The sequence below is a fragment of the Coenobita brevimanus genome, chromosome 77, assembly GCF_032717465.1.
Source record: "Coenobita brevimanus isolate Jiangsu-jjx chromosome 77, ASM3271746v2, whole genome shotgun sequence".
NCBI lineage: Eukaryota > Metazoa > Arthropoda > Malacostraca > Decapoda > Coenobitidae > Coenobita > Coenobita brevimanus.
The window spans coordinates 28,740,751-28,767,799 of NC_137030.1; the positions used below are offsets into that span (position 1 = coordinate 28,740,751).

General features: G+C 42.6%; 1 protein-coding gene across 1 annotated transcript; it reads left to right on the forward strand.

Annotated features, from left to right (window-relative positions):
- The first annotated feature begins 5,376 nt into the window (after nucleotides 1–5,376).
- Nucleotides 5,377–26,020, forward strand: LOC145408518 (uncharacterized). The gene is made up of 6 exons (XM_080279250.1): nucleotides 5,377–5,494; nucleotides 12,567–12,799; nucleotides 15,815–15,950; nucleotides 23,142–23,284; nucleotides 25,460–25,676; nucleotides 25,932–26,020. Exons 1-6 carry the CDS (start codon nucleotides 5,377–5,379, stop codon nucleotides 26,018–26,020), a joined length of 936 nt encoding a protein of 311 aa, XP_080135376.1.
- The last annotated feature ends 1,029 nt before the right edge of the window (nucleotides 26,021–27,049 follow it).

The window sequence follows — 27,049 nt, forward strand, 5'->3', positions numbered from 1 at the left end:
CTTGCACAACAAGTTGACTACACATCAGATCTTGCGGCGATTCAATGATCACTGGGGTGACACAGTCTGGAGCCTCAGTCATGGCTCGTGTTACCGCAGCAGCCGAAGTCTGAGTAGCGTCATCGGAGCAACTATCCTTGACTCCATTAATAATGCCTACTATAAAGTCAAATAGAGGCTCTGGCATGACAACCGCAAGTGTCGTACCAGTATAAAATGGAGATGCCACCTGGATACATGCCTCAGGGAACAATCTCACTGATCCATCAATAAGCTTTGCATGGATCTGTCGACCTGTATACTGCTCAGGCCGAACTAAACTCTGCTTAACAGAGCAACCTGAGGAACCATTGTCTCTCAGGACCTTCACAGGAATGTCTCCCACAAACCCTGGCTGAACAAGGAAGGTACTGTCACCTGTGGGAGGGCCTGTGGAGGAAGCAGCTAGCCACTCATGAGGCTGCTGAATTGATGTGGCAAACATTGTGCCTTGAGGGTTATATTGGGAAGATGGAACATTGGCCATCTGTGGAGGGGGGTTCACTGTCACTGTGGGACTAGTGAACTGTGGGGAAGTACCCACACTGATAGGGACGTGACCACCAGGCTGCTGCTGAGGAATGAAGGCTGCATTCGCTTCCTGCCTCTTTTGAGCTGGTGGTGAAAAAGTTTGTCCCGACGGTCGGTTGCATGGCTGATACTGCTGCTGATTAGGGTACTTGTTGTACCCCTTCCACTCAGGTTTCTGAGTGTTTTGCCCCTGGTCCTTCCACTGCGGTTTTGGACCTTGGCCATTACTCTGAGAACGGCCTTGGTGCTGGGATTCAGTCTGAGACTGCTTCCCAGACTTGGGAGTATCTTTTCTGCTCCAGGTGTTTTGCTTACGAGCTTGATACCCGTATGCAGTAAAGAATGCGTCAGCCTTCTCTGCCATTTGGCTGGCATCTTTCACCTGGCAGATCTTAAGCTGTGCTATGAGCTCAGCAGGCCACGACCTCTCTAGCTGTGTACGCAGCATAAGGTCAATTATCCCCTCACGCGTGGAAGGAGTTTCATCTTTCTCCATCCACTCATTTAAGTAAGCTGTGAGACGATCAAGGAACCGAACAGCTGTCTCCTTGTCTTGGAGACGAGCTTGCATGAACTGAACTTTGGCGTTGTCTACTGTGAGACCATACGCCTTAATGAGTGCAGCTTTCATCATCTCATATGTGAGATTGTCTCCACGAATTCTGTGGAGAATATCGAGGGCAGGGCCCTCAAATAGGCTAAGAAACTGAAGCCGCTTAGCTGCCTCATCCAGTTGATATAAGTCTGCCATGTCCTCAAAACGAGCTATGTACGGCTCGATTCGCTCGCTTTCCTTGTATGAAGGAAGCTTGATGCGTGGGGTCGCCAGGACGTGTGCAGGGAGAACGCTCGTGGAGCTTGGACCAACTGCACCAGACGTGTCTGAAGCCAAGGAATCTCGCTTGAGCTTCAGCACTTCAAGTTCATGTTCTCGTTCTTTGTCTCGTTGTTCACGCTCGTATTCGCGCTGTTCTCGCTCTTTTTCTAACTCGAGCTCGCGTTGTTTCTGCTCGTGTTCGCGCTGTTTCTCACACTGCTCGTGTTCATATGCACGCTCTCTTTCACGTTCCTCACGCTGTTCTCGCTCATATTCGCGCTGAATCCTACGCTCTTCACGAGCATCTTTCTCACGTTCTTGCTCGTAATTGAACCGTGAGAGAACGTAACTCTGTATTTTCTCTGGGTCTGTGAGACCCATATCTTTGGCTTCCTGTACAAATACAGCGGTAGCCATGGCGCTAATTTATTAAGCAACCCGAAATTGAGCACTAACTGCTTAGCGACGAATACTAATAAACACAAGTAAAGAATACAGACACAAGCTAGTGGTGACCAGTCTTATCTAGTTAACTGGCAAAGATAAATAAAAAATGTAAATGACTGGGAAGACTCAATAATAAACACAATGGGTACGGCGACTTCCCAGGAGCGAATAAAATCGTCTGGCGTTACCAAAAATAAACTAGTTAAGTATTCTATTGATTAATAAAGCAAAATTCACTTGCTAAATTAAGGGTAAACACCAGTAAGCTTGTGCCTATAAACTTTAATGATAAATACCTAAATATGAATGAGTGAGCACTATCTCGTGAATAGCTTTAGAGCTAGGAGTTAATATCCTGGAATGAGGTCGCCAGTTGTCACGGGGTTTTTATAATATCACTGTTTTTTTAAATAAATGGTTAAATGTTATTTAAATTGATATTTATATTCAATAATATTGAAGAGCAGAGACAATGGTTGTCTTGCTACATCAAGCAACGATTACTTTACGCTGGCTTAGCACGATTCTCTGAGAACTAGAATTTATAAACTTTCTCAACAGTACACAGCAGAGACTAATTACTCACAATTGTTGAATTACTGTACTGTTAGCCTCTGGAGAAAGTTACATCACCCCTGACAATAAATAACTAATACTAATAATAATAACATCAGGTTCTTGCTGATGCATTAACTCCTGGCACAACGGATTTTAAGTTAATACAACAAGACTGGTCTAAGTACCAGTTATGAAAGCAAACGTTTATGCAAGCTAGGAGCTGTATGGGAAATAAGCTTAATTATGGAGAAATGAAACAAGAGTTTACTACATTAAGCTCAAGAAAGGAACTGTTAAATTTATTAATCACAAAAATAAATTTAAAGTTACAATTCAAATCAATTAAATGAGACGCACTCACTCACTCTCACAAAAGCTAAATACTTACGCCTAGGAAAAAAACACCTTAACTAAGCTCTTAAAACTACAAAATACACAAAAGAAATACCAATCGATGAATGCTATGTATCACCCGAGGGGGGGGGGAGTACTGGGATTAACTGTACTAGTGGAGCTTGGGGTGCTAGCTGACCTCTCCACTTCTGAGCACAGAACCTTTCTCCGTCACAGCAAACACAAGACTGAATTCAAATACATTGTATGGGCAGGACGCAAGGCGTGGCTAACGGTTGAGGGAAGCAGAGGCGAACGATAAAGAAACAATTGTATCGCTCAGTAGAGCACTTAGTGACGTGCATTAAATCGGTCACTTTTGAAAGTGACGAATGTTTTGAAAAGTATACTCCGAAATGGAGGGAGAAACGGTTAGCTGAGCGATACACAGTGAGTTTTCCACTAATAGTTCGTGGCTTCTCACAAAACGGAAATGTCGCGAATTGATTCGTGACAGATGCATCCTCGAGTTGAAGAGGTTTAACATTCATCGCTACAGCTGTGTGTGTGTGTGTGTGTGTGTGTGTGTGTGTGTGTGTGTGTGTGTTTCCTCGTATTAAAGGGGCCAATGAAGTATTACTTTTTTTCATGCCAGAAATAAGGAGCAAAAAGCTAAATGCCGTCAAGATTGTTTCCTGTTGGTAAAAAAAAAGAAAAAAAGAGCCATTTATTTCAAGATTCCTTGACACATGGCTTTTAAAAGACTGAGGTCATAGGTAGAGAGAAAAAACAGACAGAGGAAGACAGTGCCGTACTTGACCAGTGGCATATATGAAGAATGGTTAGCTGTTGCATTCGAAAGCTGAAAAAATCGTCATATGTTACAAAAAATATGCGAAAATTTCTTCCTTGGATCAAACGAAAAAAACGAGCCTGGATGTAATTTTATTTTATATTACTGGATTTAGTTTTCATTTCAGTATACAAGGGAAATCCTTACGTTTTCCATTTTGTGCCTGCATTGCATTTCCGGCCAGGCTTGCACTGTATTATTTACTGTAAAAATTGCTTTATATATTATTATTATTATTATTATTGTTATTATTATTATTATTGTTATTATTATTATTATTATTATTATTATTATTACAATATTATTACTATTATTATTATTATTAGTAGTAGTAGTAGTAGTTGTTGTTGTTGTTGTTGTAGCAGGATGATGATGATGATGATTGTTCATAGCAGTATACTAATTTAACACTAGTGTTATACTGCTATGGAATTTTTTTTCTTATAATCATCATTCTGTTTACTGAAATATTAACCTGTAAGCCTCGGGGATGTCTTATCCAGTTAATTCCTGCTGACACCAGGCAATCTTGTTTATTGGCCCTGAAGTTAAAAAAAAATACTTATATTTGGTATATTGAAATATTCTTTGGTTTATGTGTAATTTCATCAGTTTCGTTTCATTTAACCCTTAAAGCAAGAATATTTAAGCAAAAAGAAAAAAGAAAGGAAAAAGAAAAAGAAAAAAGGAGAAACCTTGAAATTTTTGGCTGAAAATTGATTTGGCGAATCTCTGAGGGTCAACCCACTGGAGCCCAGTGTCCATTGTATTGGACAGAACTGGGAATCTTCAGATCTTTATAAAGTAGGGAACCCCAGTGTAGGGACCTATGAGCTTTGCGAGTATGAGCCGACAGGCGGAGGGCGGTACGCTTAGTACACCCCCAGTGCAGTGCCTCACCCAGCAGCTCTGGGATCCAGTGGGTTAAAGACTGGCAAATCCATCAGTTTCTTTAACCCACTGGAGCCCAGTGTCCGCAGCATTGGACAGTACTGGGAATTTTCAGATCTTGATAGAGTATTGAACCCCCGGGTAGGGACGTATGAGCTTCGCGACTATGAGCCGACAGGCGGAGGGCGGTATGCTTAATACCCTCCCAGTGCAGTGCCTCGCCCTGTAGCTCTGGGATCCAATGGGTTAAGAACGTGTCTCAAATTAACCCACTTGTTGCAAATTAGCACTCGGCTTTTTACATGTACTTACGCCAGATAATTTGCTTCATCTCTGAAAAATCCATCATAACAAAGAGGATAAAACCTATCCAAGTTAGTATTTTACTGATAATTCAGAGCTCTGTCCTGCATTCCAGCTAACTCCATACAGTTATAATGGTTTAACTTAAAGCCACCGCAGCCGAAGATTAAAAATATCTGAACATAACCAGTTAACCTCGTGGATGACTTAGGTGTTTTACTCGGGGTAACGCCAGACTCTTTTGCTCGCCAGTGGAACTCCCAAGGTTTGAGGGATAAGAGGTGTGGTTAATGATACTGACATGTATCTTACATTCACACTGTATTACACATGCATAGTTTTATTGACAGTTATACATGGAAGGACAGTTGTAACAGTAAAAGTGTGACCACAGTGGCTTTATTGAATAGGTTGTCTAACTTGGAATGTCACATCATTTAAGAACTAGTTAACCCCTCGCTGGGCCAAGCGTGTGCAGTGTATTATCACAATCAAGAATTCGTCAACATTACTCTTACCGGCTGTGACGATGGAAGAGATGACTCATAAAACTTCGATATAATACAAATAATATGATTCACAAAACAAAAGAGAAGAATGAAGGATGCTCGGACGTTCGGGGAAGAATGAGAAATACAGAAGGGAAGACACAGAGCTGACAGGTGACTGTTGGCATACTTTTCCTGGTGACAGCAATGCCCAAGGGGTGGACCTGAGTTTAGGTGGGTGTACTGAATGTGATGTGGTGTACTAGTAAATGCGATGGGCAAGAATGAACTTTAGGTATATGTGTCTCAGCTGAAAGCAATGTCTTAATCCTGGAAACATGTGTGTGTGTGTGTAATTCACCGGGTCGGTCAGGATCACCTGATGGTCGTGATCGTCAGCTTTTACCCTCCCGGAAGGGAGCTGAGAGCTCATATAGTCCGATCTAAGGGCAAGGCTGTGACCTTCACACACGCACACACCCGTCCCCTTGCTCAAGGGGGACAATAACCACTCACTTCGTCAGTGAAACTTTTCACAACCTGAGCGAGGCGCGAACTCCCGTCTACCAGATGGCAAGCGAGAGCGTTACCACTGCACCGGCGAGCGGTGTAAAAGGAGGGTCTGGGCATGAAGGTCGTAGGATTGAGCTTGGGACACCTGCAGCAGAGTGCCAGGCCGCTGCACCTTACTTCATCTCGCCTTGGAATATATGTGTGTGTGTGTGTGTGTGTGTGTGTGTGTGTGTGTGTGTGTGTGTGTGTGTGTGTGTGTGTGTCACTGTTCAACATTGTACGTGGCAAAATTTAATGACGAGGTACCCAGTGAGTATGAGATTGTGATGAAAAAGTGACACCGTGGTGGAGACAGCGGGACCACAAGAGGGTGTCAGGTTGTGGCCTTAGCAGTGTGCCACAGACTGGTGATGGTGCCGACCACAGACTTTGTGAACGTCGCGGTGAAGGGCCGACTGCTGCAGCTGTGGGACCTTGACAGTCTAGAGCTGTCGTAGTTCAATAAGCTGTAGGAGAAAACCCACAGATGCGGGGTCTTTAGCAGCTCTCTAGACTGCAAGAACTGGATGAGTTGTATTCCGATGGGTGGTTACAGAGCTTGAAGAACAGGTCACACCGGGAAACGATAAATCGATGTTGAGATAGTATGGCTTGGATTCGTGTGGGAATCAAATCCTTTCGCTACAGACTTACTGCAGCTGCTTGCGTCTTCTGCTGTTCCAGTCAACTGCGTTGTCTCTGATGATCGAGTGTCTTCGCTGATTACGTGGAAGTGAAGAAAATGTTTGAGGATTCTGCCCATTATCTGCACACGCACTTAGGCATGATTTTGTTTTCTGTCTTTGGGACATGAGAGTTTTCCAGTGTAGTTGGAAGTAGTTTTGTTTGTGGGTCGCATTGGTATACCCATGTGTTATTTCTTGCGTTGATCTTTCTTCAGCCGATTTCCATCATAGTAAATGCATTCTGAGAGTTCAAAGCCAACCTGAATTCTCCGTTGTTGCTGCTCGTTGCTCAATCTTTTAAAATTTGTTGTCACACACCTTCCTCATTTTTCGATTCTCCGGTGAAATAAGCTGTCGGTCTGTCAAAATTCAACTGCTCTGTCATCAGGCTGTGTCTCAAATAGCCATCGCATCAGATCGACGTTCACTCCGTTTCAACATTTACGTCAGTTTTCATCAGTGATGTCCGTCATCATCATTCGTCACAATTTACATCCAATTGACCTTTTGCTCATCTCGTCATCCTCTACAACCCACGTGACCTTGACAGTACTGGTATGCCATTTCTGTATTCTTCTTTAACCTTCTGAATATGTCAGTGGCATATTCTTTCTGGTTTCCAAAAATCTGATGACTCTCGCATCCACATAATAATTTTGTCATCCATCGACAACATATAATCATGATTACTATATATATTTTTTTTTGCAAAAGTCCAGTGCGACTGCATGCATAACACTGTCAGTCAGCACAGCAGCTAACGCAGCATAGCACTGGCAAGAAGCTTACGCCACAAATCCATCGGCCAAATTCAGGCCAGTGCTGCCAACTGATGCCAGAAAATATCAGCCGGGGAACTTTAGTGCCAAACCGAATATTCTCTCTCTCTCTCTCTCTCTCTCTCTCTCTCTCTCTCTCTCTCTCTCACACACACACACACACACACACACACACACATCCCTCACGATTGTCTCTTCCAAGCAAAAAAAAAAAAAAAAAAAAGTCAACTTCTGATAGCAACAAACAATGTCATCTTACTGAGGGGTTAATGAAGTATGCATTTTTCCCCTCTAGTACAAAAATTCTGCTCGAAGCTAAATGAAATCGTTTGGACATAGTAAAGACAAAAAGTTAGAAATACGTTAACGTAGTGGGGAGGGAAATCTCTTCTCTCCCTTGATGTATGTCCAGTTTTTTCTTGTCACCTTCACCTGGTGTTATTCAGGTTAGGTGAAGATGTTCGAACTTGGGAGGCTGACTTTAGGTGAATCCACATCTTCACCATCCTCAGCCAAGTGAAAAAATTTAATAATAATAATAATAATAATAATAAATAGATAAGAAAAGAATAATATGTAGCTAACAGGGCAATTAAGCAGGAAGACATGTCCTCGTGGTGAAATGGTTAAAATCACAGAATAAGCTCAGCCACCTGCACATACTGCATACAAAAATATATAAAATATTCTCCGTTACGGATTCCAATCAGAATAAATTGCTAACCTCATTATCTGTCGAAGGGTATTTCTTTTTCTCTGTGTATTATATATGTTTATTAAATCTGGTGAGGTTACTTTCCTCTTTATTCCCTCTTCTGTCAGACGATTTTATTATTGAGACACTATTAGAGAACCAGGTACTGAAGGCTCGATTCATCCCCTGCTCTTCTGATACTTCATCCTGATATTACTAAAATCGATTGGCGTTAGCTGAACCGGAATACTAGAGCTGTCCTGACAATGAGATGAGTAATGGTGACAGTATTAACACTCTCTGGCTCCTATTATGCACCTGAATAAAATCGTCTGGCGTCAGATGGAACAGAATATACCGTCGCTGCAGTCATGAGAGGGTTATGGTGATACAGTGAGTTAGGATCGTGTGACTCACTCACAGGTAAACAAAATGGTTTGGCATTATCGGAAACTGATTAATAGTGTTGCCTCGAGTCTAGGAGTGTTAATGGTGACAATGTTCACTCTCTGTCTCCTATGACTCACCCAGCTGAACAAAATCGTCTGGCGCCAGCAGGAAGAGAATACTTGAGTTGTCCCTGCTGTTCGAGGGTCAGTGATAAAGGTATTAATACACTGGGGTTCCTACACTCACTCACATATGAATAGAAGCGTCTGGCGTTAGGTGAAATAGAATGAATAAGGCGTCTCGATCCTTAGAGGATTAATTGATGAACATATTATTGATATTAGCTTAATGTTTAAAAGGTCAATCCCGTCACTATGAAACATTTTCAAATTATTGTTTTTGTCACTGCCAGAATATTTTTTATAGCATAGGAGAACCCTTTGGTGTGAAGAGATCAGTGAAATTTATTACAAAGCCTTCTAGTCTGAATAGTTTCTTCCAGGATTAAACAAGTACAGTTGGCTATTACGAAAAAAGGAAAAAACTGGGGCCAAAATTAGGCTTCACTGATTCGAAGCACCATATGCGACTTCCTCAGGGTGAAACTACTTGCTTATATAATCCTTAAGGCGTGACTGACTGGCTGGGTTATTTCTAAAGACCCAGCCACAACTAAGAAGTGTCTGTTGGTAATAAGAATAAACTGATAGACGTTACTTAAAAGTCAGTTAATAATGACGTTACTCATGTTGATACGCTAAGTTTTTAAGATTTAAAATTGCGATAATGATGTATATACGATATATATATATAAATATATATATAGATAGATAGATATAGATAGATAGATATAGATAGATGGATAGACAGATAGATAGATGCTATTAATGATATTCTCTCTACTGATGTTACTTAACCCCTTCAATCCAGTGATGTTTATCTGCGTTGCATTCTTGTTTCCTTCGGGTGATTTTATTTAGTTTCGTGTATTGAACAGATCAGCTTGTGTTACACCTAATCTCTCCAGCTCGAAAAGATTATGCAAAGTATAATATAACTGTCTGGGAAAAAAAAAAAAATTCCATCATCATACTGAAAGGGTTAACCTTGTCAGTCAGACGATTTTATTACCTCCAACAAAAAGGTTATGCTTTACGCAGTGTTGGTTTGTCTGTCTGTCTGTTACCAAGATTGCCCAAAAAGTTACGAACGGATTTTGATAAGATTTTGTGGAAGGGTGGGCCATGAGCCAGGGAAGAAGAAATAAATGTTTGGGTTGGATCGGACGCTGAGTAACCTGCACAATATCTCCAAAATTCCTCAATGAATCTCAACGAAATTTTGTGGGAAGGTGGGCCATGGACAAGAAAGAATTGATTAAATCTGGGGGCAGATCCAGATGCTATATTCACGGATCCGGATCCTGGATTACTCAAAAAGTCATGAACGGATTTTGATGAAATTTTATGAATGAGTGAGCCATGTGGTAAGGAAGAAATTATTTTATTTTGGGGCGGATCTGGATCCGGAGTATCGCGCACAATATCTCCAAAAGTTCTCAATAAATTTCAGTGAAGTTTTGTGGAAAGATGGGCCATGAACCAAGGAAGAATTGATTAAATTTGAGGGCGGATTCGGATCCGGATTCTTTTCAATGGCAATGGTATTGGCGGAGGTATGCGCTCTTTGAGAGCTTTCTTGTTTCATTTTGAGACTTGAAGCTGAAGGTGTAGGTTACCACCCTCAGCGTCTTCACAACTCTCTTATGCTGCATAATATCGCCTGAAGGTGTCTAAAACAAGATGAAACTAGAAAGCACTGAGGGATCTCATTTCTACGCCATCCGTGGATATAGGATCCGGATTCGGATCCACCCCCAAATTTAATCAATTCGTTCTTGGTCCATGGCTCACCTTTCCACAAAATTTCTTTGAAATTCATGGAGAACTTTTTGAGATATTGTGCGGGATACTCCGGATCCGGATCCAGATCCGCCCCCAAATTTTGTCATTTCTTCCTTGACCCATGACCCACCCTTCCACAAAATTTCATCAAAATCTGTTCATAACTTTTTCAGCAATCCTGCTAACAGTCAAACAAACAAACATCAGCTGGCTAAATCATAACGTTCTTGGCAGGGGTAATACGTAGCTCTTGGACTGATGGGTTTAATTCTTTTCTCTCAATTCGCGATGCTTGTAGGCTACTTACTGCTTATGCTGCTGCTTATTATTTGCTTAGCAGTAATCTGAGCTAGTTTTATGCCTGCCTTTAATATTATACTTTTTACTCTAACTTGGTCTAGAATGATCTTTTACCACATCTTAAATGCTGAATGTAACGTCAGACTTATACTAGAAAATGGTTGCTAATCACAAGCAATTGCTATGGAAAGGTTGTTGACTGCAGTATGGTCGTATTCAGCCATTGAGCTATGTGAAATAAGGTTGAGAAAGATGGATTACTAGGCCAAGTTAGAGTAAAGAAAGTATCATTAACACTCTCAGTCTCCTATAACTCACTCTTAGTTAAATACAGTCGTCTAATGTTAGCCAGATGAAAGTACTAGAGTTATTTCTAGCATTCAGCATTAGTGGAATCAGAATCAACACTCTTAGGTTCCTGTACTAATTATCAGTTAATCAGAATAAACTCACTTGGCTGGAAAAAAAATAAAGAGTGTACCATGAGAGAGTTGATTCTACCAGTAATTAAACTCAGGCTCCTATGACTCACTTTTGTAGTCACGATTGAGAGGGTTAAGGCTTTTTGCTTGGCTTGGCTTTGCGATGCTTATGAATTTTTTTTTGCCTTTTTCTCCCCCTTACGCCCTCTTCCCTCCTCCTACCTGCATCTTACCCCTTTTCCATCCCGTCATTTTCATATTCCCCTTATTGTCTTTAATTTTTGCTGATTTGTTTTCTCTTCCCATTTTATTTTGATCCTCGTGTTATTATGTTTTCTGTTTTCTTTTATCGTGGTCTCTCTCTCTCTCTCTCTCTCTCTCTCTCTCTCTCTCTCTCTCTCTCTCTCTCTCTCTCTCTATTTCCTGCCTTCTCTTTCTTTAACATTCATTCCCACTCCCCACTCCTCTTCTCATGCCCAATACATGTTGCACTTCGTTCATCTTTACTCCTCATTCCCCCATTCCTTTGTTTCCCCTCCCATTCCTCTCCTGTCTCTGTTTTCCATCTCTTTTCCGTCCTTTTACAAACCTCCATTCCATTTCTTTCCCTCACTTTCACCTTTTCAACTTCTATTTATCATCGCTTCATCCCATTCATTCCATTATCCCTCCATTCCATCTGTCTTATCCCCCATCTCATCTTGCATCCCATCATCCCATCCCCCATCTCGTCTTGCATCCCATCATCCCATCCCCCATCTGATCTTCTTTCCTTTTGCCATCCCTTCATCCCATTCCATTCCCCTGTCTTCATTTTTCTCAACATTCGCTTCTTCATCCCTTCCATTCCATCTTTCACCGTTCCATCCACTCCTATCACATCCCTCATCCCATATTCGTCCCATATCCTGTACCTCTCCTACACCTCGCCTATTCCTTTCTCTTCTTATTTATCATCAATATATTTCAACCTTTATTTACGCCTCTTCCATGCTTCTCATCATCCATTCAATCTTCCATCCATCCATCTCATCCTCTCCTTTATTTTCACTTTTCCATCGTTTATTTCCCCTCCCATTTCCCTATTCCACCCAACCTATCCCTCTTCTATGTCATATTCCATCCTCCTCCTTCCCCCTTTGCATCTCTCCCATCCCCAATCTCTCCATCTTCCATCCCTCTCTCATCTTCTTCCCATCCTTCACCTGTGAATCTAAAATTTCTCACCTATTCCACTTTTCCCCCTTCACCTTTCACACACACCTGATCTTTCCCTGCATCTCTCACCCCTTTCTTGTCTTTCCTCTTTCCCCTTCTCATTTTTTCCCCTCCCCCATATTCCTTTTTCTATTCCTCACTTGCAACTGTTTACTCTGTGCCCCCTCCCCTCTTCTCCACACTCCTTTCTCCTATCACATTTTTCTCCTATCCCTCTTTTGTTTATCCCGGCTCAAACCTACCACCATCCCATCCCTCTCCCATTCCATCCCTCTCTCATCCCTTTCATATCCCATCCCGCTCTCATCCCTCTCCCATCCCATCCCTCTCTCATCCCTCTCCCATCCCATCCCACACTCAGGCCAGCCCTACATCCAACTAGGTTCAGCAATGGATGCCCAAGTCCACAAAGTGCTCCTGCCCCAGCCTGGCGTGGTGGGGCAGTCGGCACAATTGGAGTGTGTGTGGGCGGCAGGATCCCAAGGCTTCTACTCCGTGCGATGGTACAAGAATGGGGAACAGTTCTACAGCTTCGTGCCCAAGAATTCGCCCCAGGTTAAGGTGGATCACAAGTTGGAAGGAGTGTCGGTAGAGGTGAGTTGTGCGGAGTGCAGGGTGTGGATGTGGGTGTGGGGTAGATGTGAGTGGTGTGGAGTGAAGGGTGAAGATGTGGATATGGGGAAGAAGTGAGTAGTGTGCAGTGTAGGGTGTGGAAGTGGGTGTAGGGGAGAGGTGAGTGGCAGGGAGTGTAGGGTCTGTATGTGGATGTGGGGGTTATGTAAATGAAAGTAGAGGAACGGTGAGCATTTTCTAATTACAAAAGAGGAGCAGTTCTACAGTTTCCTCCCCTCAAATTTGCCGCAGGTCGAGGTGGATCACAAGCTTGAAGGGGTGTCTGAGGAGATGAGTGACGTGTGTGTGTGTGTGTGTGTGTGTGTGTGTGTGCGCGTGTGTTTTGAGGTCAGAACGAGGAGAGAAAAATCGTGGGCGATAGAAGGATACTGCGGAATGTTTATTTTTTTATTGTTTTTCCTGAAGACTGTCAATCCTCTTCTATGTCACACACTTTCACATGTCAGCACTTTGCGCTAATGCCCACCGTCCATGTTGAATATATGCTGGGAATGTCACGTTCACGACTAGTGTTATGGTATAAGCGGAGATATTTTGACGATATGGCGATGGGTCTTGCGGTGTATAAGTACCAAACTGTCTGTTTTAACAAAATTCAGTCATGAAACTGCTCCATACCCAAATCTAGGCTCGACCACTCGTTCATTTAGAAACAGATCACCTACTTAATCACCTGGCCACCACATACCCTGCATACAGTACTGGATATACAAAAACTTTATTCCCTTCTGTATTGTTACTGAATGTCTGGCGCATGTACAGTATGTGAATAGCATCTAAAATGATAATTACCCTCCGGTATATGTGAGGATCAGTAGACTGCGAGATGGAGTCAGGATTCCGGATGGCTGAATGATGTGTGAATGAATACCTCGTTCATTTCACTGGCTTCATATTGATAGCCCTCCCACTTCAATACTTTCTTTTTCGCAAGTTTCAATACCTATTTCAATTAAAAAAAAATAAGCCAGAAGGATAAGGATGAGCACTGTTATTCTCGATTATCAGTTTAAATGCTTTCATTGATGCATAAGAATTGCATAAAATACTTATTCTACTTTACTGCATTTATCCTGCGTTAAATAATATTACCCATGAAAATAATGTATGTTCGAATGTTTTGGTCAGAGTACACTTTAAAAAAAAATACATCTAAATTATACGAGTATATGGCAGGATATATATAAAGTATCTGTATAGTTCCGTATTTTGTGACCATAGTTATTGTTCTGTTATACTTAATTCTTTCAGATTCTCTTTCTCCCTCTGTATGTATATATATATATATATATATATATATATATATATATATATATATATTGAACTGTATGCAAAAGTCAACAAAAATCATTCTGCCTCACTAAATTGCGTCGTATCTCATAAGCTCCCCAGATCCAGTGAATCAACAAACATTTTCACTCTCTCCCTCTCCCACCCTCCCTCCCCTCCACTCCCCCTCCCTCCCTTCCACTCTCCCTCTTCCACACTTCCTCTTTCCCACTCTCTCTCCTTCTCCACGCTCCTCTTCCCCGCCCTTCGTTCTCTTCCTCCTGCTTCATCTCTCCACTCCCTTCCTCTGCTCTCTTTCCTCTCGCCTCTCACTCACTTTCATCTACAATCCCTCTCCTGATCTATCCCTCCCTCCATTTCACAACCCCTCCTTCACCGACTCCCCTCCCTGCTCTCTCCCAACCCCCTCCCATTCTCCCTCTGCCACTCCATTCTCTCTCTCTCTCTCTCTCTCTCTCTCTCTCTCTCTCTCTCTCTCTTTTCCCTGCTCCATCCCTCCCACTATGTCCTCATTCCTTCCCTCCCTCCACCCATTACATTCCGCCTCCTCCACCCCTGTCCTCGTGTTTGTACCTCCACTTAAACATTTTTCCACATTCATCCCTTCATTTCTACTTCCTTACCTCAACCTAACTTAATGCCTCCACATCTCTCCACTTCTTCCACTTCTTTCTCTAACAAATTCCACTTCCACCTTAATCCTTCCCTCACCCCCATCCCCATTTATCCATCCAAATTCCGACATCTACTTTCGTTTTAATGTTCCCTGTTCATCTAACCCTTTCCCCATTCATCTAACCCTCCCACCTTCCCTCTTCCCCCTCCCCACCATCCTTGTACCTCCCCCTTCATCCCCCATCCCTCAATTTTCTTCCCCACCCACTATTCCATCATCTCTCTCCTTTCCAATCCCCTCCCCTAACCTTTCTTCCTCTACCCCTCCTCATCCAACCTTCCAATTCTCCCTCTCCCCTACCTTTCCTCCTCCCCTCTCCACTTTCAATCACTTCCCCTCCCACCCTCTTTATTCCCTCCCTCTCCCTGCTTCCCTTCCAAACCATCCTTCCACCCACTGTTCTACTCACAATTGTTTCTCTCTCCCCGCTAAATCTCCTAAAAATTTCTCTTTCCCTTTTCATTTACTCCTTCAACCTTTTTCAACATGCCACCACCTCCCTTCTCCCCCTCCAAACAATTCTCTCACCTATACCTCCACTCTTAATTCTTCCCCCCCCCCTTCTCCCCCTCCCATCCATCGTTTCACCCTCCCTTCTACTTTAAATACTCTCTCTCTCTCTCTCTCTCTCTCTCTCTCTCTCTCTCTCTCTCTCTCTCTCTCTCTCCCCACTCTAAAACATAAAATCCCCCCTCCCCACCCTATTCCACTCCCCCTCTCCCACTCTTCACCTTTCCACCACCCCCCTCTCTCTCTCTCTCTCTCTCTCTCTCTCCGCCCATCTACCTTTTCTATTCTCTATCTTTTCCCTCTCCTTGCCTGTCCCTCTTATCCCTCTCCTCACCCCTTCACCACTTTTCTCCGTCTCTTTATATCCCTTGCACCTTACCTATTCTTTCCCTCCAACCCCTCCTCCTTTCTCTTCCATCCTTCCATCATACTTCTCCCTTTCCCCTCACACCTTTCTCACCCTCCCCTCCCTTTCTCCCCTCCCACCTCCCCCCCACCAGCTAGAACAGTCTGACGAGAGGGTGGTGACTCTTCGCGAGCTTCGTATGGACTCCGGCGGCAACTACAAGTGTGAAGTAATGAGTGAAGCACCCACTTTCAAATCATCCTTCAAGTCTGAGAACATGACCGTCATAGGTGAGTTGGATGGTAGTAGTTGTGTTTGGAATGGTGGTTGCTGTGGTGGCAGTGGTGGTATTTGTGGCTGGAACAGTGGTAGATGTGGCTGGAATGGTGGTAGCTGTGGATGAAATGTTGGCAGTTGTGACTGGAATGGTGTTAACTGTGGTTAGAATGATGGTAGTTGTGGTGGGAATGGTGGTACCTGTGGTTGGAATAGTGGTATTTGTGGTTGAAATGGTAGTAGAAGTAGCTGACTGGTGGTGGCTTTGGATGCAATGATGGTATATAAGAGTGATGTGGTGATTGGAGCATGCCATTTTAAGCCTTCCTTCCAGTATGGCAGTATGTGAGTGTGGCTGAGATGGTGGTAGGGAAACTGTAGATGGGTAGTGGTAGTGGTGGTATTGGTTTTATCTTGGGTGGTGGTAGCAATGGTTTGGTGGTGGTGGTGGTTGTGGCCGGAATAATGATAGGAGGAAAGTACAAGCGTGAGGGAATGACCAAGACATCCTATTTAAATTCCTATTTTTTTAAGGTACGACAACATAGCCATCGTTAGTGAGATTGACGGTGCTAGTTGTAGTTGAAGTGGTGTTAGGTATAGTTAAGTGATGTTGGTTTTGGATGGAATGGTGGTGAAAGGAAACTACAAGTGAGAAGTGATGACCATAGCATCTTATCTTAAGTCCCCCTTTCCAATACGACAAACTGACCACTGTTGGTGAGTGGGATGGTAGTAGTTGTGGTTGTAGTGGTGCAAGGCATAGTTAGGTGTTCTTGGTTTTGGTCAGAACTGTAATAGTTGTGTTTATGGGGGAAAATACGGGTAAGAGTGAGATAATGGCTAAAACGCCCATTTCACGTCATTTCTCAAGTATAACGAGGTGAACTTTGATGATGAATGGGATGGTGGTAGTTGTGATTTAGCTTGTGGTAAGTGGGCAGGATGGTGATGGTTTAAGTTGGAGTGGTGGTTGTGTGGGAAACTACCAATAGGAAGTGATGACCAAAACACCCTATTTCAAAACATTTTTCCAGTGTGACGGCATGAAGCATGACTTTTATAAATGAGTGGAATGCTGATAGTGGTGATTGGGTGGTGATTGTGGTCGCAGTAGTGGCAGTTGTGGCTGGTAATGTAACAGCTGGGACTTTGATTGTGATAGCTGCCATTGGGGTAGTGGTGAGGGACTTAATATTTGGGATGGTGGTGGTGGTAGTTGTGGTTGTGTTAGTGGCGGATATGATTGTGGTGGCGGTGGTTATGGTGAGATGGAAGGAGCTGTGGTTGGGAAGGTGTAAGTTGTGATTGAGACTGTGGCAGATGTGGTTGCGATGGTGGTAGTTCGGAGTGGAAAATTGTAGATTGTGGCTGAAATGAAAGTGGTAGTTGTGATTATGATGGTGATTTGTAGCTGTGGTTGGGTCGGTTGTATTTATGGTTGTGATGGTGTTATTTGTGGTTGTAATGATGGCACTTGTGGTTGAGATGGTTGTAGTTTTGCTTGGAACGGTGGTAGTTGTTGTGATGGTGGTAGTTGTGGTTGGAATGATGGTGGTTGTTGTAGTTAGTGGTGATTGTGGTGGTGGAGGTGGTGGTGCTGGTGATAGTGGTGGTGGTGGTGATAATGGTGGTAGTAGTTGTGGCTCAAATGATGGCAGTTGCAGTTAGGTTGTTGGGTTGTTGGCTAGTTGTGACTGGACTAGTGGTTATAGGTGTAGTTGGGATGAAAGTAGATATGAGTGTGATAGTTGTGGTAGCTGTGGTTGTAATGCTTGTTGTAGCTGTGGTTTTCATGGTTGTGTCAGTTGTGGTTGTAGTGGTGTCAGTTGTCGTTGGCTTGTAGTGGTACTTGTGGCTGTGATGGTGAAACTATGGTGGTATGGTCTTAGTTGTGATTGGATGGTGGTAGTTGTGGTCAGGATGGTGGTAGATTTTGCTGGATGATGCTAGTTGTATTTGAAATGATGGTAGTTGTGAAATGTGGTGGTTTGTGATTTAATGATAGCGGTGGTTGTTATTGATTGATGGTTTGAATGGTGCTAGTTATGGTAGTAGTTGTGGTTGTGATGGCGATGATAGATGTGATTTGCATGATGCTAGTTATGGTAGTTGTGCTTGGACTGGTGGTAGTTGTCATTGAACTGGTGGTAGTTGTGTGTAATGGTGGTTGTGACTGTGATGATCGTAGTTATGGTAGTTGTGTATGGGATGGTCGTAGCTGTGGTTTTGATGGTGGTGGTAGTTGTGGCCGTGATGGTGGTGGCAGTTGTGGATGGAATGGTGCTAGCTAGTTATGATAGTTGTGCATCGTATGGTGGTAGTTGTTGTAGTCATGGTGGTGGTAGTTGTGGATGGTATGGTGCTAGTTATGGTAGTTGTGCTTGGGATGGTGGTAGTTGTAGTTGGAATGCTGGTTGTTGTGACTGTGATGGTGGTAGTTGTGACTGTCATTGCATCAGTAGGTGCTGGAATGGTGGTGATGGATGTTTAAATGGCAGCAGTTCTGGTTGGAATGACGGTAGTTGTGGTTGAAATGGTAGTAGTTTTTGGCAGAATACTGGTAGTTTTAGTTGTGATAGTGGTAGTGTCTGCTGGAATGGTGGTAGGTGTAGCTGGGTGGTGGTGGTAGCTGTGGCTGGGACGGTGGCCATTTGGAGATCGGTTAGGCCACAATACTGCATCATTCATTCAGTTTATATGCATCATAAATACAGCATACTCATAGCTTTCAAAACAGAATATATATATTATGCTTGTAATACGTTGTTGCTGAAGCCACAGTGGTAACCCGTTGGTCTAGAGTTTGAAACCCGTGTTGTGGCAGACATTTAAAGGGGATGGAGGTAGCATGGCCTCTCATGTGCTCGTTACTTGTTAGTTCGTACCAGTAACATAGACAGACTGACAAACACACACAATAACAGCTGATAAGACTTCGGTTTTTACATGCATCGCTCTCACTACAAACACCCTTCCCCATTCATACTTTGCCAACACGGGAATGAGGTAATTCTTGCCGCCCGTCATAGGAGAGGGTCCTGTTCTTCAGTGAACCTCATAAGGACTGTTACAGTTATCGCTAATGTTAATATTGCTATAAAAGTATGAAGTATGATCAAGGATAGGTAATAATCTCACTTCATTATTGAGAAGCTCATCAGTATTTTGTAAACGACTAATTTTGAATATCATGTGAAGTCGAGGCAAAAGTTTGCCTGTTTACATCACGTTAGGGGCACGTCTGTTACCTTCCTCCTCGATTCATCGCGTCATACAGAATTATCAATGGACAGTCAATCCATGCCTCTTTCGGCTTAGATATGTGAGCCCCTGGGGGAAAGTGACAAGAATAATAGTTGAAACAATTATTAGGCCAACTTTTGTTCCTCATTGTATAAAGCCAGCATAAGAGTGTCATAACTTTTTTGTTACCATATTTTGAAACGGCAGTTAAAGTTTTTAAAATATTGTCAAGTATCAGCTTATTTTTGTTTTTAATGTAAGGAAGATGTAACCCAAAGCTAGAAGCGACGCAAGATCCTTTCCTCCAAGAAAAAAATATCAGAGACAATTTCAAGAGCCGTTCATTTCGAGAAGCCTGAGCACACTGCTTTTAAAAGACTGAATGTCATGGGCAGAATAAAATACAGACAAAGGAAGACAGTTCTAGAGCTGATTTGTTTCATAGGTGAAGGACTGGAAGTACTGGTTAACTCTTGCATTTGAGAGTTGAAAAGAGAAGTGGCAAGATTTTTTTTTTTTTTATCCAAGGAAGAAGGAAACAAATGCTAGAAGCCCGCAACATTGTTCCCTGCAAGAAAAACAAAACAAAACCAAGATAACAATTAGCCAAATTCAAGATCTGTTCATTTAGAGATGCCTGAACACATCGCGTTTGAAAGACTGGAGGTCATAATCAATGGGAAACACAGACAGAATAAGAGTTCCTGAGGTGAAGTGTTGCATGCATGGTGAGACTGGGAGTAATGGGTAGCTTGCATTAGAGAGTTGGACAGAAAAGTAATGAGAGTTTGCTGCTGTACGGGTGCATCGCGCTTGCCGTATTTTTTTTTGTTTTGTTTTTTGTTTTCATGCAAAGAAGAAGGAAGCCCAGAAATTGTTCCCTCCAAGAAAAACAAACAAACAAACAAACAAACAAAGTAACAGAGAGCCAAAGTCAAGATTAGTTCACTTAGAGATGCCTGGACACTGCGCTGGAAAAACTGGAGACCATAGGCAGTAGGAGATACAGACAAAGGGAGAAAGTTCCAGAGTTGATCTGTTGCATACATGAAGGACTGGGAATAACGGTTAACCAATGCATTAGAGAATTGGACAGGAAAGGGACGAGAGTTTGTTGCTAGACGGGTGCTACGAGCCCGTCGTAGAGGTGGAGGAATGCATCCAGACAGTTCAGAGGAGCAACGACCAATGAAGTAGGGAGAGAAAAAAGAGAAAGATACAACAGTGTGGCAAAGAGACAGAGGCTGAAGGGAGCCAGTAAGAGGAGGAGAGTTAATGAGACGAAAAGCCTTTGACTCCACCTTGCTGAGAACAGCTGCATGTGAGGAGCTTCCCCACACCTGAGAACTGTACTCTATACCGGGGCGAATAAAATCCGTGTAAAAAGTCAACTGTGCGGGGGTAAAGAAGGCATGGAGTCAGCTTAGCATGCCTGATATCTTAGAAGCAGATATTGCAAGAGAGGCAATATGACCTTTCGTGATAAATCCGAAGAGAATCAACCCTCATGTATGTTCAAAGATGATGTAGGATTGAGTTGGATATGGTTAAATATTATTAGATATTCCTGTGGTAGATTTTAATGGGTCACACGATTTAGGAAAGGAAATTCGGATGCATAAAAATCAAGAAGATTACTATTATCCCTGTCTGAAATTTGAACCAAGCCGATATTAGGTGTGGCAAGGACTCATTATGTGTTAGTTAAGTACGGGCAATTACAGTGATGGACCCCATAAGAAGCAGGTGGAAAAGTGAAGGATGGAGTCATCAGTGGATGGGTGGACAGTTAGATGTACAGCTTAGGGGATCATTGATGAATAGAAGGAAGAGAGTTGGTGATAGGAGAGACCGCTAAGGAACACAACTGTTGATAGTTCTAGCCTTCTAGGAAAAAACTGGTGGCTGTCTACAACAGCAGCTGTTGAGAGACCAAGAAGGAAGCTAGAGATAAAGACACATACAGAAGGATAGAAACTGTAAGAGGGCAGTATAGAAACAAAAGATTTATGCCAATCTCTAGCGAATGACTTTGACGTGTCAAGTGCAATGACAAAGCATTCGCCCGAGTCCCGAAATGAGGATGACTAGAAGTCTGAAAGGAAGATGAGAAGATTGCCAGTGGAGTGTCCCTGGCGGAACCCATAATGGCGTTAGGCAAGAAGGTTATGATAGGAAAATGGCTTTCAATATATTTCGTTAAGAATAGACTCATGAACTTTAGACATACTGGATGTAAAAGCAATTGGGAGGTAGTTAATGGCCTGGGAATGGGCACTCTTCTTCGAAACAGGCTGAATGAGTGCAAATTTCCAGCAAGAAGGAAAGGTACAAGTCGACAGACCAAAGCAAAAGAGTTTACCTAGGCAGGGTGTGAGAAATGAAGCAAAGTTCTTGAGATTGACAGGAGAGACATCATCACGCCCGTAAACCTTGTTAGTATAGTGGCCAGATAGAACAGAAAATACATCAACTACAGAAATTTTAATTCAATCTTGACGATGTCAAAGAGGGGGGGGGGGAGGAAGAGATGGAACACCACAGGAATCGTCCAAGGTGGAATGGACGAGAAAGTCTTGGAAGAAAGTTCTCCTTTTTCAGTAGAAGAAACAGCTAGAGCCATCAGAGTGGAAAAGAGGGAAATGAGAAAGGAAGGAGAATGAATTAAATTTGATAGAAATGTTCTTGGCAAGGTGCCAGAAGGTGCGGGAAGACTTTGAGTCGGAGTACATTTGTGTTACTAATGGACAGTACGGCATTATTTAGTTTACACGACCCATCAGAATAGGAATGAGGTTAAATAAGGGCAATATATATATATATATATATATATATATATATATATATGTGTGTGTGTGTGTGTGTGTGTGTGTGTGCAGCCTATATGGCTTGAAAGTCTCTCCTAAGCTGAATGGAATCGTCCGGAGCTCGCATTATGAAAATATAATTACTGTACGTATTGAATTTGAAAGAGCTGATATTTGACAGGATAAATGGTCTTGATATAAGGTTAACAGGTCTCCACACCATAGTTCAGAGACCTTTGCTCAGCTTCATTGGGGTCACTTCACTATTTCTCCACCAGTTCGTTTCAATCTTGCAACAACTGTTCTTTGGGTAAAACCCGTAGCACACTTTTTTTCAATTTTTTATTTGGGTCTTTTAAAGGGATTTATGGAATCAGTGGAAGAAAAGCACAAGCATACATATTCCTGGATCCTGTATCACTGTATGTTCATCAATAATCATGGCAATTTGAAGAAAAGTATATGAGTGTACTGTGGCTGTGTGGAGGCCAACGAATTACCTTGGGAGTATTGGCAGTCTCTAATTTGTTTAGTGTTTTTAAGAGATTTATAATGATGATTATGATTATGATGATAATGATAATAATAATAATAATAATAATAATAATAATAATAATAATAATAATAATAATAATAATAATACTAATAATAATAATAATAATAATAAAAATAATAAGAATAATAATAATGTTTCTTACACTCTTATGTCCATCTCACTCTCATCTTTCCCTACTTCTACCCCCTTCCCTCTTTCCTTTCTCTCAATTCCCCTCCCCTCCCATTCCTTTATTCTTCTGTCTTCCCTTCCCTTCCTCCTCCGCCTCATCCTTACCCATTACCGATTCCCCTTAACCCCTTCCCATTCTTTTTCCTTCTCTCCATGCCTCCCTCTCTTTTCCCCCTGCCTCTGCTTCTCCTACCCTACCCTCGTCTCTCTCTCTCTCTCTCTCTCTCTCTCTCTCTCTCTCTCTCTCTCAATTTATCTCCTCTTCCACGTCTCCATCGAAATAATTCCTTCTCCCGTCTCCCCCTCCTTTCCCTCTCCTTCCCACACTTTCCCCTCTCACTCTTATCTTCCCCCTTCTTTCCGCATACCACAACCCCCTCTCCTATCCCCACCCACTCCTCTCCTATCCCCAAACCCCCCAACAGTACTGCCTAAAGCCCCTGAACTGAGTGGCCTACAAAATCGTCGACCATACAGAGTGAGCGACCAACTGAACGTCACCTGCACAGCTCGAGACGCAAGCCCCCCTGCGAAGCTCACCTTCTACCTCGACGATCAGCCCTTCGGTGTAAGTTGCTTTTTCCTGGCTTTGGTTTTATTTTCACGTCTTTACTGTCATATTCTTAGCCTGTTCTATGGTGTGCTTATTGCAGTCTGGCAGCATATGAACTTTACTCTTGCACCACTTGGATTTTTTTGTCAACCAAATACTACTTAATCAATGATGCAATATGAATTGGTTGATAATAATTGTCCATACTGTCTCTTGATATCACTGTGTCTTTAATTATTCAGTTGGAGGAATTTTGCTATCATATGAAAAAGTTTATAAAGTTGGTATTGCCAAGATATAATACTTTGGGGCTGACCTGACGTTCTTCAGGACCAAATCAGGCTGAAATTGCTGTATTTTTATATAAACTCGTTTTCCCCATGTGGGTGTAATTCAAAGTATCCAAGATGTTACCATATCTGTCACAAAGTTTTCATAATAAGTTTCATTTCCGGCATGCTTTTCTTTCCTATAAGTCCATAGTACAGTACACAACAATACCTACTTGAGTTCCACTGCTAGGTATGAAGAGGATTTGTCTTAGTTTCCCCACCCAGCAGTAGAACTGGTAATTTGGATGTAATTTCGATTTGTTGACATCCACCCTTCTTACCCTTGACTATCCCCGTGATGAATATTATCTTTTTGTCGACTAAGTCCAGACTTGGCGGAGATTTTCGTCCCATTTCCTGTACTTAAATATCAGATTATGGCAAGATTATGGCTATACATTCTTTCTATAGCACTTCTTCATGACTAGCACCATATTACAGTTGGGGTCTCTCGTTACATCTCAACTTTCAACATAGAGGGGTGGCAGTTTCATGCTAAGTGGAAGAGGATAGTTCCAATTTTTACAGCTCAACACTTCCACTTTTTGTAGCTGCCATTATTTCTTTGTGGAAGAGAATCTCCTTTTTAGCTACTAACTTCACCTCGACACTGACAACAGAGGCAGTTATCAAGACTTTTTTGCTTGTAAGACCTGATAATTAAGTGGATTAAGGCACTCCGACCAGTTATAGACCAGGAGGGTTAAAGCCGAAGGAATGGATGGAATTTAATGCTCACATAATGCCACTCAGGGAAGTGTGTCTGGTCGTCCCTGCCTTAAGTGTATCAGAGCCATGGCCTCTACGCTCTTACTGGAGTTTTAAAGGACTGGATGATGGGAGAGAATATACCCAGTCTGTGATACACCTAAATGCCCTTCCAACAAAAAATCTTTACTCCACTTCCACAGCTTTTATTTAATAGTTTCACAGCAACATTGCTTCTTCTTTCCATCTTCAGCGCCTCTGCAACCCCTCCTGTATACAATTCCTCTTACTTCATTATCGAACACGAAATACTAGGTTATTGCATACTCTTATCATCTACGCCATCTAAAACTCACCACCTCATGTTTTCAGTCATTAATTTTTCCTTTGTTGGCCACTTACATGACTCCGATTCTCAGCAACATCCTTTATTTTTCAATCAATCACGATTTTCTTTATTGGCTTCTAACCTCACTTTCAGCATCAAAAACTCCTAGTTCTAACCTCGTTTCCAGTAGCAGTAGCTCCCAATACTATCCTCACCTCAAGTATCAGTAGCTGCCAGTAACCTCACCACCAGTATCAACAACTCCCAATACTAACCTCGCCTCCAATATCATTTGCTCCCAGTACTAATCTCACCTCCAGTATTAGTTGCTCCCAATACTAACCTCGCCTCCATTATCATTTGCTCCCAGTACTAATCTCACCTCCAGTATCAATTGCTCCCAATACTAACCTCGCCTCCAATATCATTTGCTCCCAATACTAACCTCACCTCCAGTATCAGTAGCTCCCAATACTAACTTCATCTCTAGTATCAGTTGCTCCTAATACTAACCTTATCTCTAGTGTCAACAAATTCCTTACTAACCTCATCTCTAGAATCAACGACTTCTTTACTAACCTCATCTCTGAAATGAACAAATTCTTTACTAACCCCACCTCCAGTATCACCACCTCAATTCCCATATCTACTGTAAATTCATCTCTTGTCATCTCTAATATCAAAAGATTTCATTAATAACATCACTTCCATTGTCAATATGTCCCGTTACTAACATCGCTTTCTGTGTCAACAAGTTCCTTTATTAACATCACGTCCGGTATTAACAACTCTCATCATCAATTCTCCTTGGCACCAACACAGCCATCGTCGACTCGTGTCACTGAGCTACGGACAGAACGGGGCAGCTATCCTGGCGTCTACACCTCACGAACCCGCCTGGTGGTGCCTCTCAGCTCTAGCATGGTGCCCAGTCTGAATGTGAAGTGTGTGTCTGATGTGGAGAGGCTCAAGGACAAGGTGGAAGTGCGGATTGATGTGGAGGAGAACACAGGCATTGGCTCTTTCTTCTACAGTGGAGGTAAGTTTGTTTTTCACACCGGAGGCTACATCTCGTGAGCTTAATTAAAAGCCTCACTAACACTCCATTCAGTTACAACAAAAGCAGTAACAAAATAAACCCAATCTCAATAATAATAATGATAGTGACAGTAGTAGTAGTAATAGTAGTAATAATAGTAATAGTAGTAGTAGTAGTAGTAGTAGCAAATAATAATAATAATAATAATAATAATTTCACTTAAACCAAAATCTTCTCTTTCCTCTTTCTTTCCAGGTTCAAGGTTGACTCCATGCCTCGTGACCCTTGTACTGGCCCTAGCCGCCCCTGCCGCCCTAGCCACGGTGCCTCGGTGCCCTAGCTGATCACCCTACACGCCTCCAGAGCCTGTGTAACCCTTTAGATAATGGTTGGGAGGCCCCTTAACCCTTTCGCTGCCATGGACACATTGAGTATTTCATCCAGGCGAACTCCAGGCTATTTTATTCAGCTGGGGTATTTTCCAGCAGTCCTTGAAGCCAGTGATGTATGTCGAAATTCATTCATGTTACTGCCAGAGGATTTTATTCAAATATGGAAGCTCTCTCGTACTGATGAGGGTAATGAAGGCTATAAATTAACCCCGCCAGTTCCAAAGTCTGTCCAAAATAAAATCGTCAAGATATATGAAGCATTAACTAAATATAACTCCCTTGGGCTACAGGAGTTCTTTGGGACTGCTTTCATCTCGTTGACTACTTTTTCATCTGAGAAAACTGGGCCACTCTCATGAATACTAAGTCAGTATCGCACAATATTCGAGGGGCCTATGTTATGTAGTAGGAATGAGTCTCCTTGGTTACTAGTCTTATTCATGCTCCAGTTGACTACACCTGGCCATCAGGTAAACTAAAAGGGGGTCATATATTTCCCTATATTTATCCACAGTCAGACACCTTAATCCCGTAAGGGGCGGGCATAAACAAATCGCCTCTATGTCGCCCTTTCCCCTGTCATTTCGCTGCCCTCCCCCTAGCTTACCCCCCCCCTCCCTTCTCATATGCCTCTCTACTCCATCCCTCCATCTTTCCTTGGTCTGCCGCTCCCTCACCCGCACCACCACCTCGCTAACATACTCTCTCCTAGTTAGTCTCTCACTTTCCATCCTCTCCACGTGGCCAAGCCACCTGAATGTATTTCTCCTAACGCATTCCATCACATCACATCCACGCCACAGATTTTTGCCTGATAGAAATAAACGGACTATAGCATTCCCCTCAATGAAACAAATTGTCCTGTGCTAGCCTGTGTAAAATAAATGAATGCGTCAGTGGCCCTATGTACGCCATCATCAACCCCGTCTGTGCGATGACGTGTTTATTTTTGCAATGTACAGCCACTATAGCTATCACAGA

Bases quoted from the DNA above. Each gene is read 5' to 3' on its own strand.
- LOC145408518 (XM_080279250.1), top strand. From the start codon at position 5,377: ATGCTCGGACGTTCGGGGAAGAATGAGAAATACAGAAGGGAAGACACA. The intron at 12,800-15,814 runs GTGAGTTGTGCG...CCCCCCCACCAG, and splicing joins TGGAAGGAGTGTCGGTAGAG to CTAGAACAGTCTGACGAGAG. The intron at 15,951-23,141 runs GTGAGTTGGATG...ACCCCCCAACAG, and splicing joins TGAGAACATGACCGTCATAG to TACTGCCTAAAGCCCCTGAA.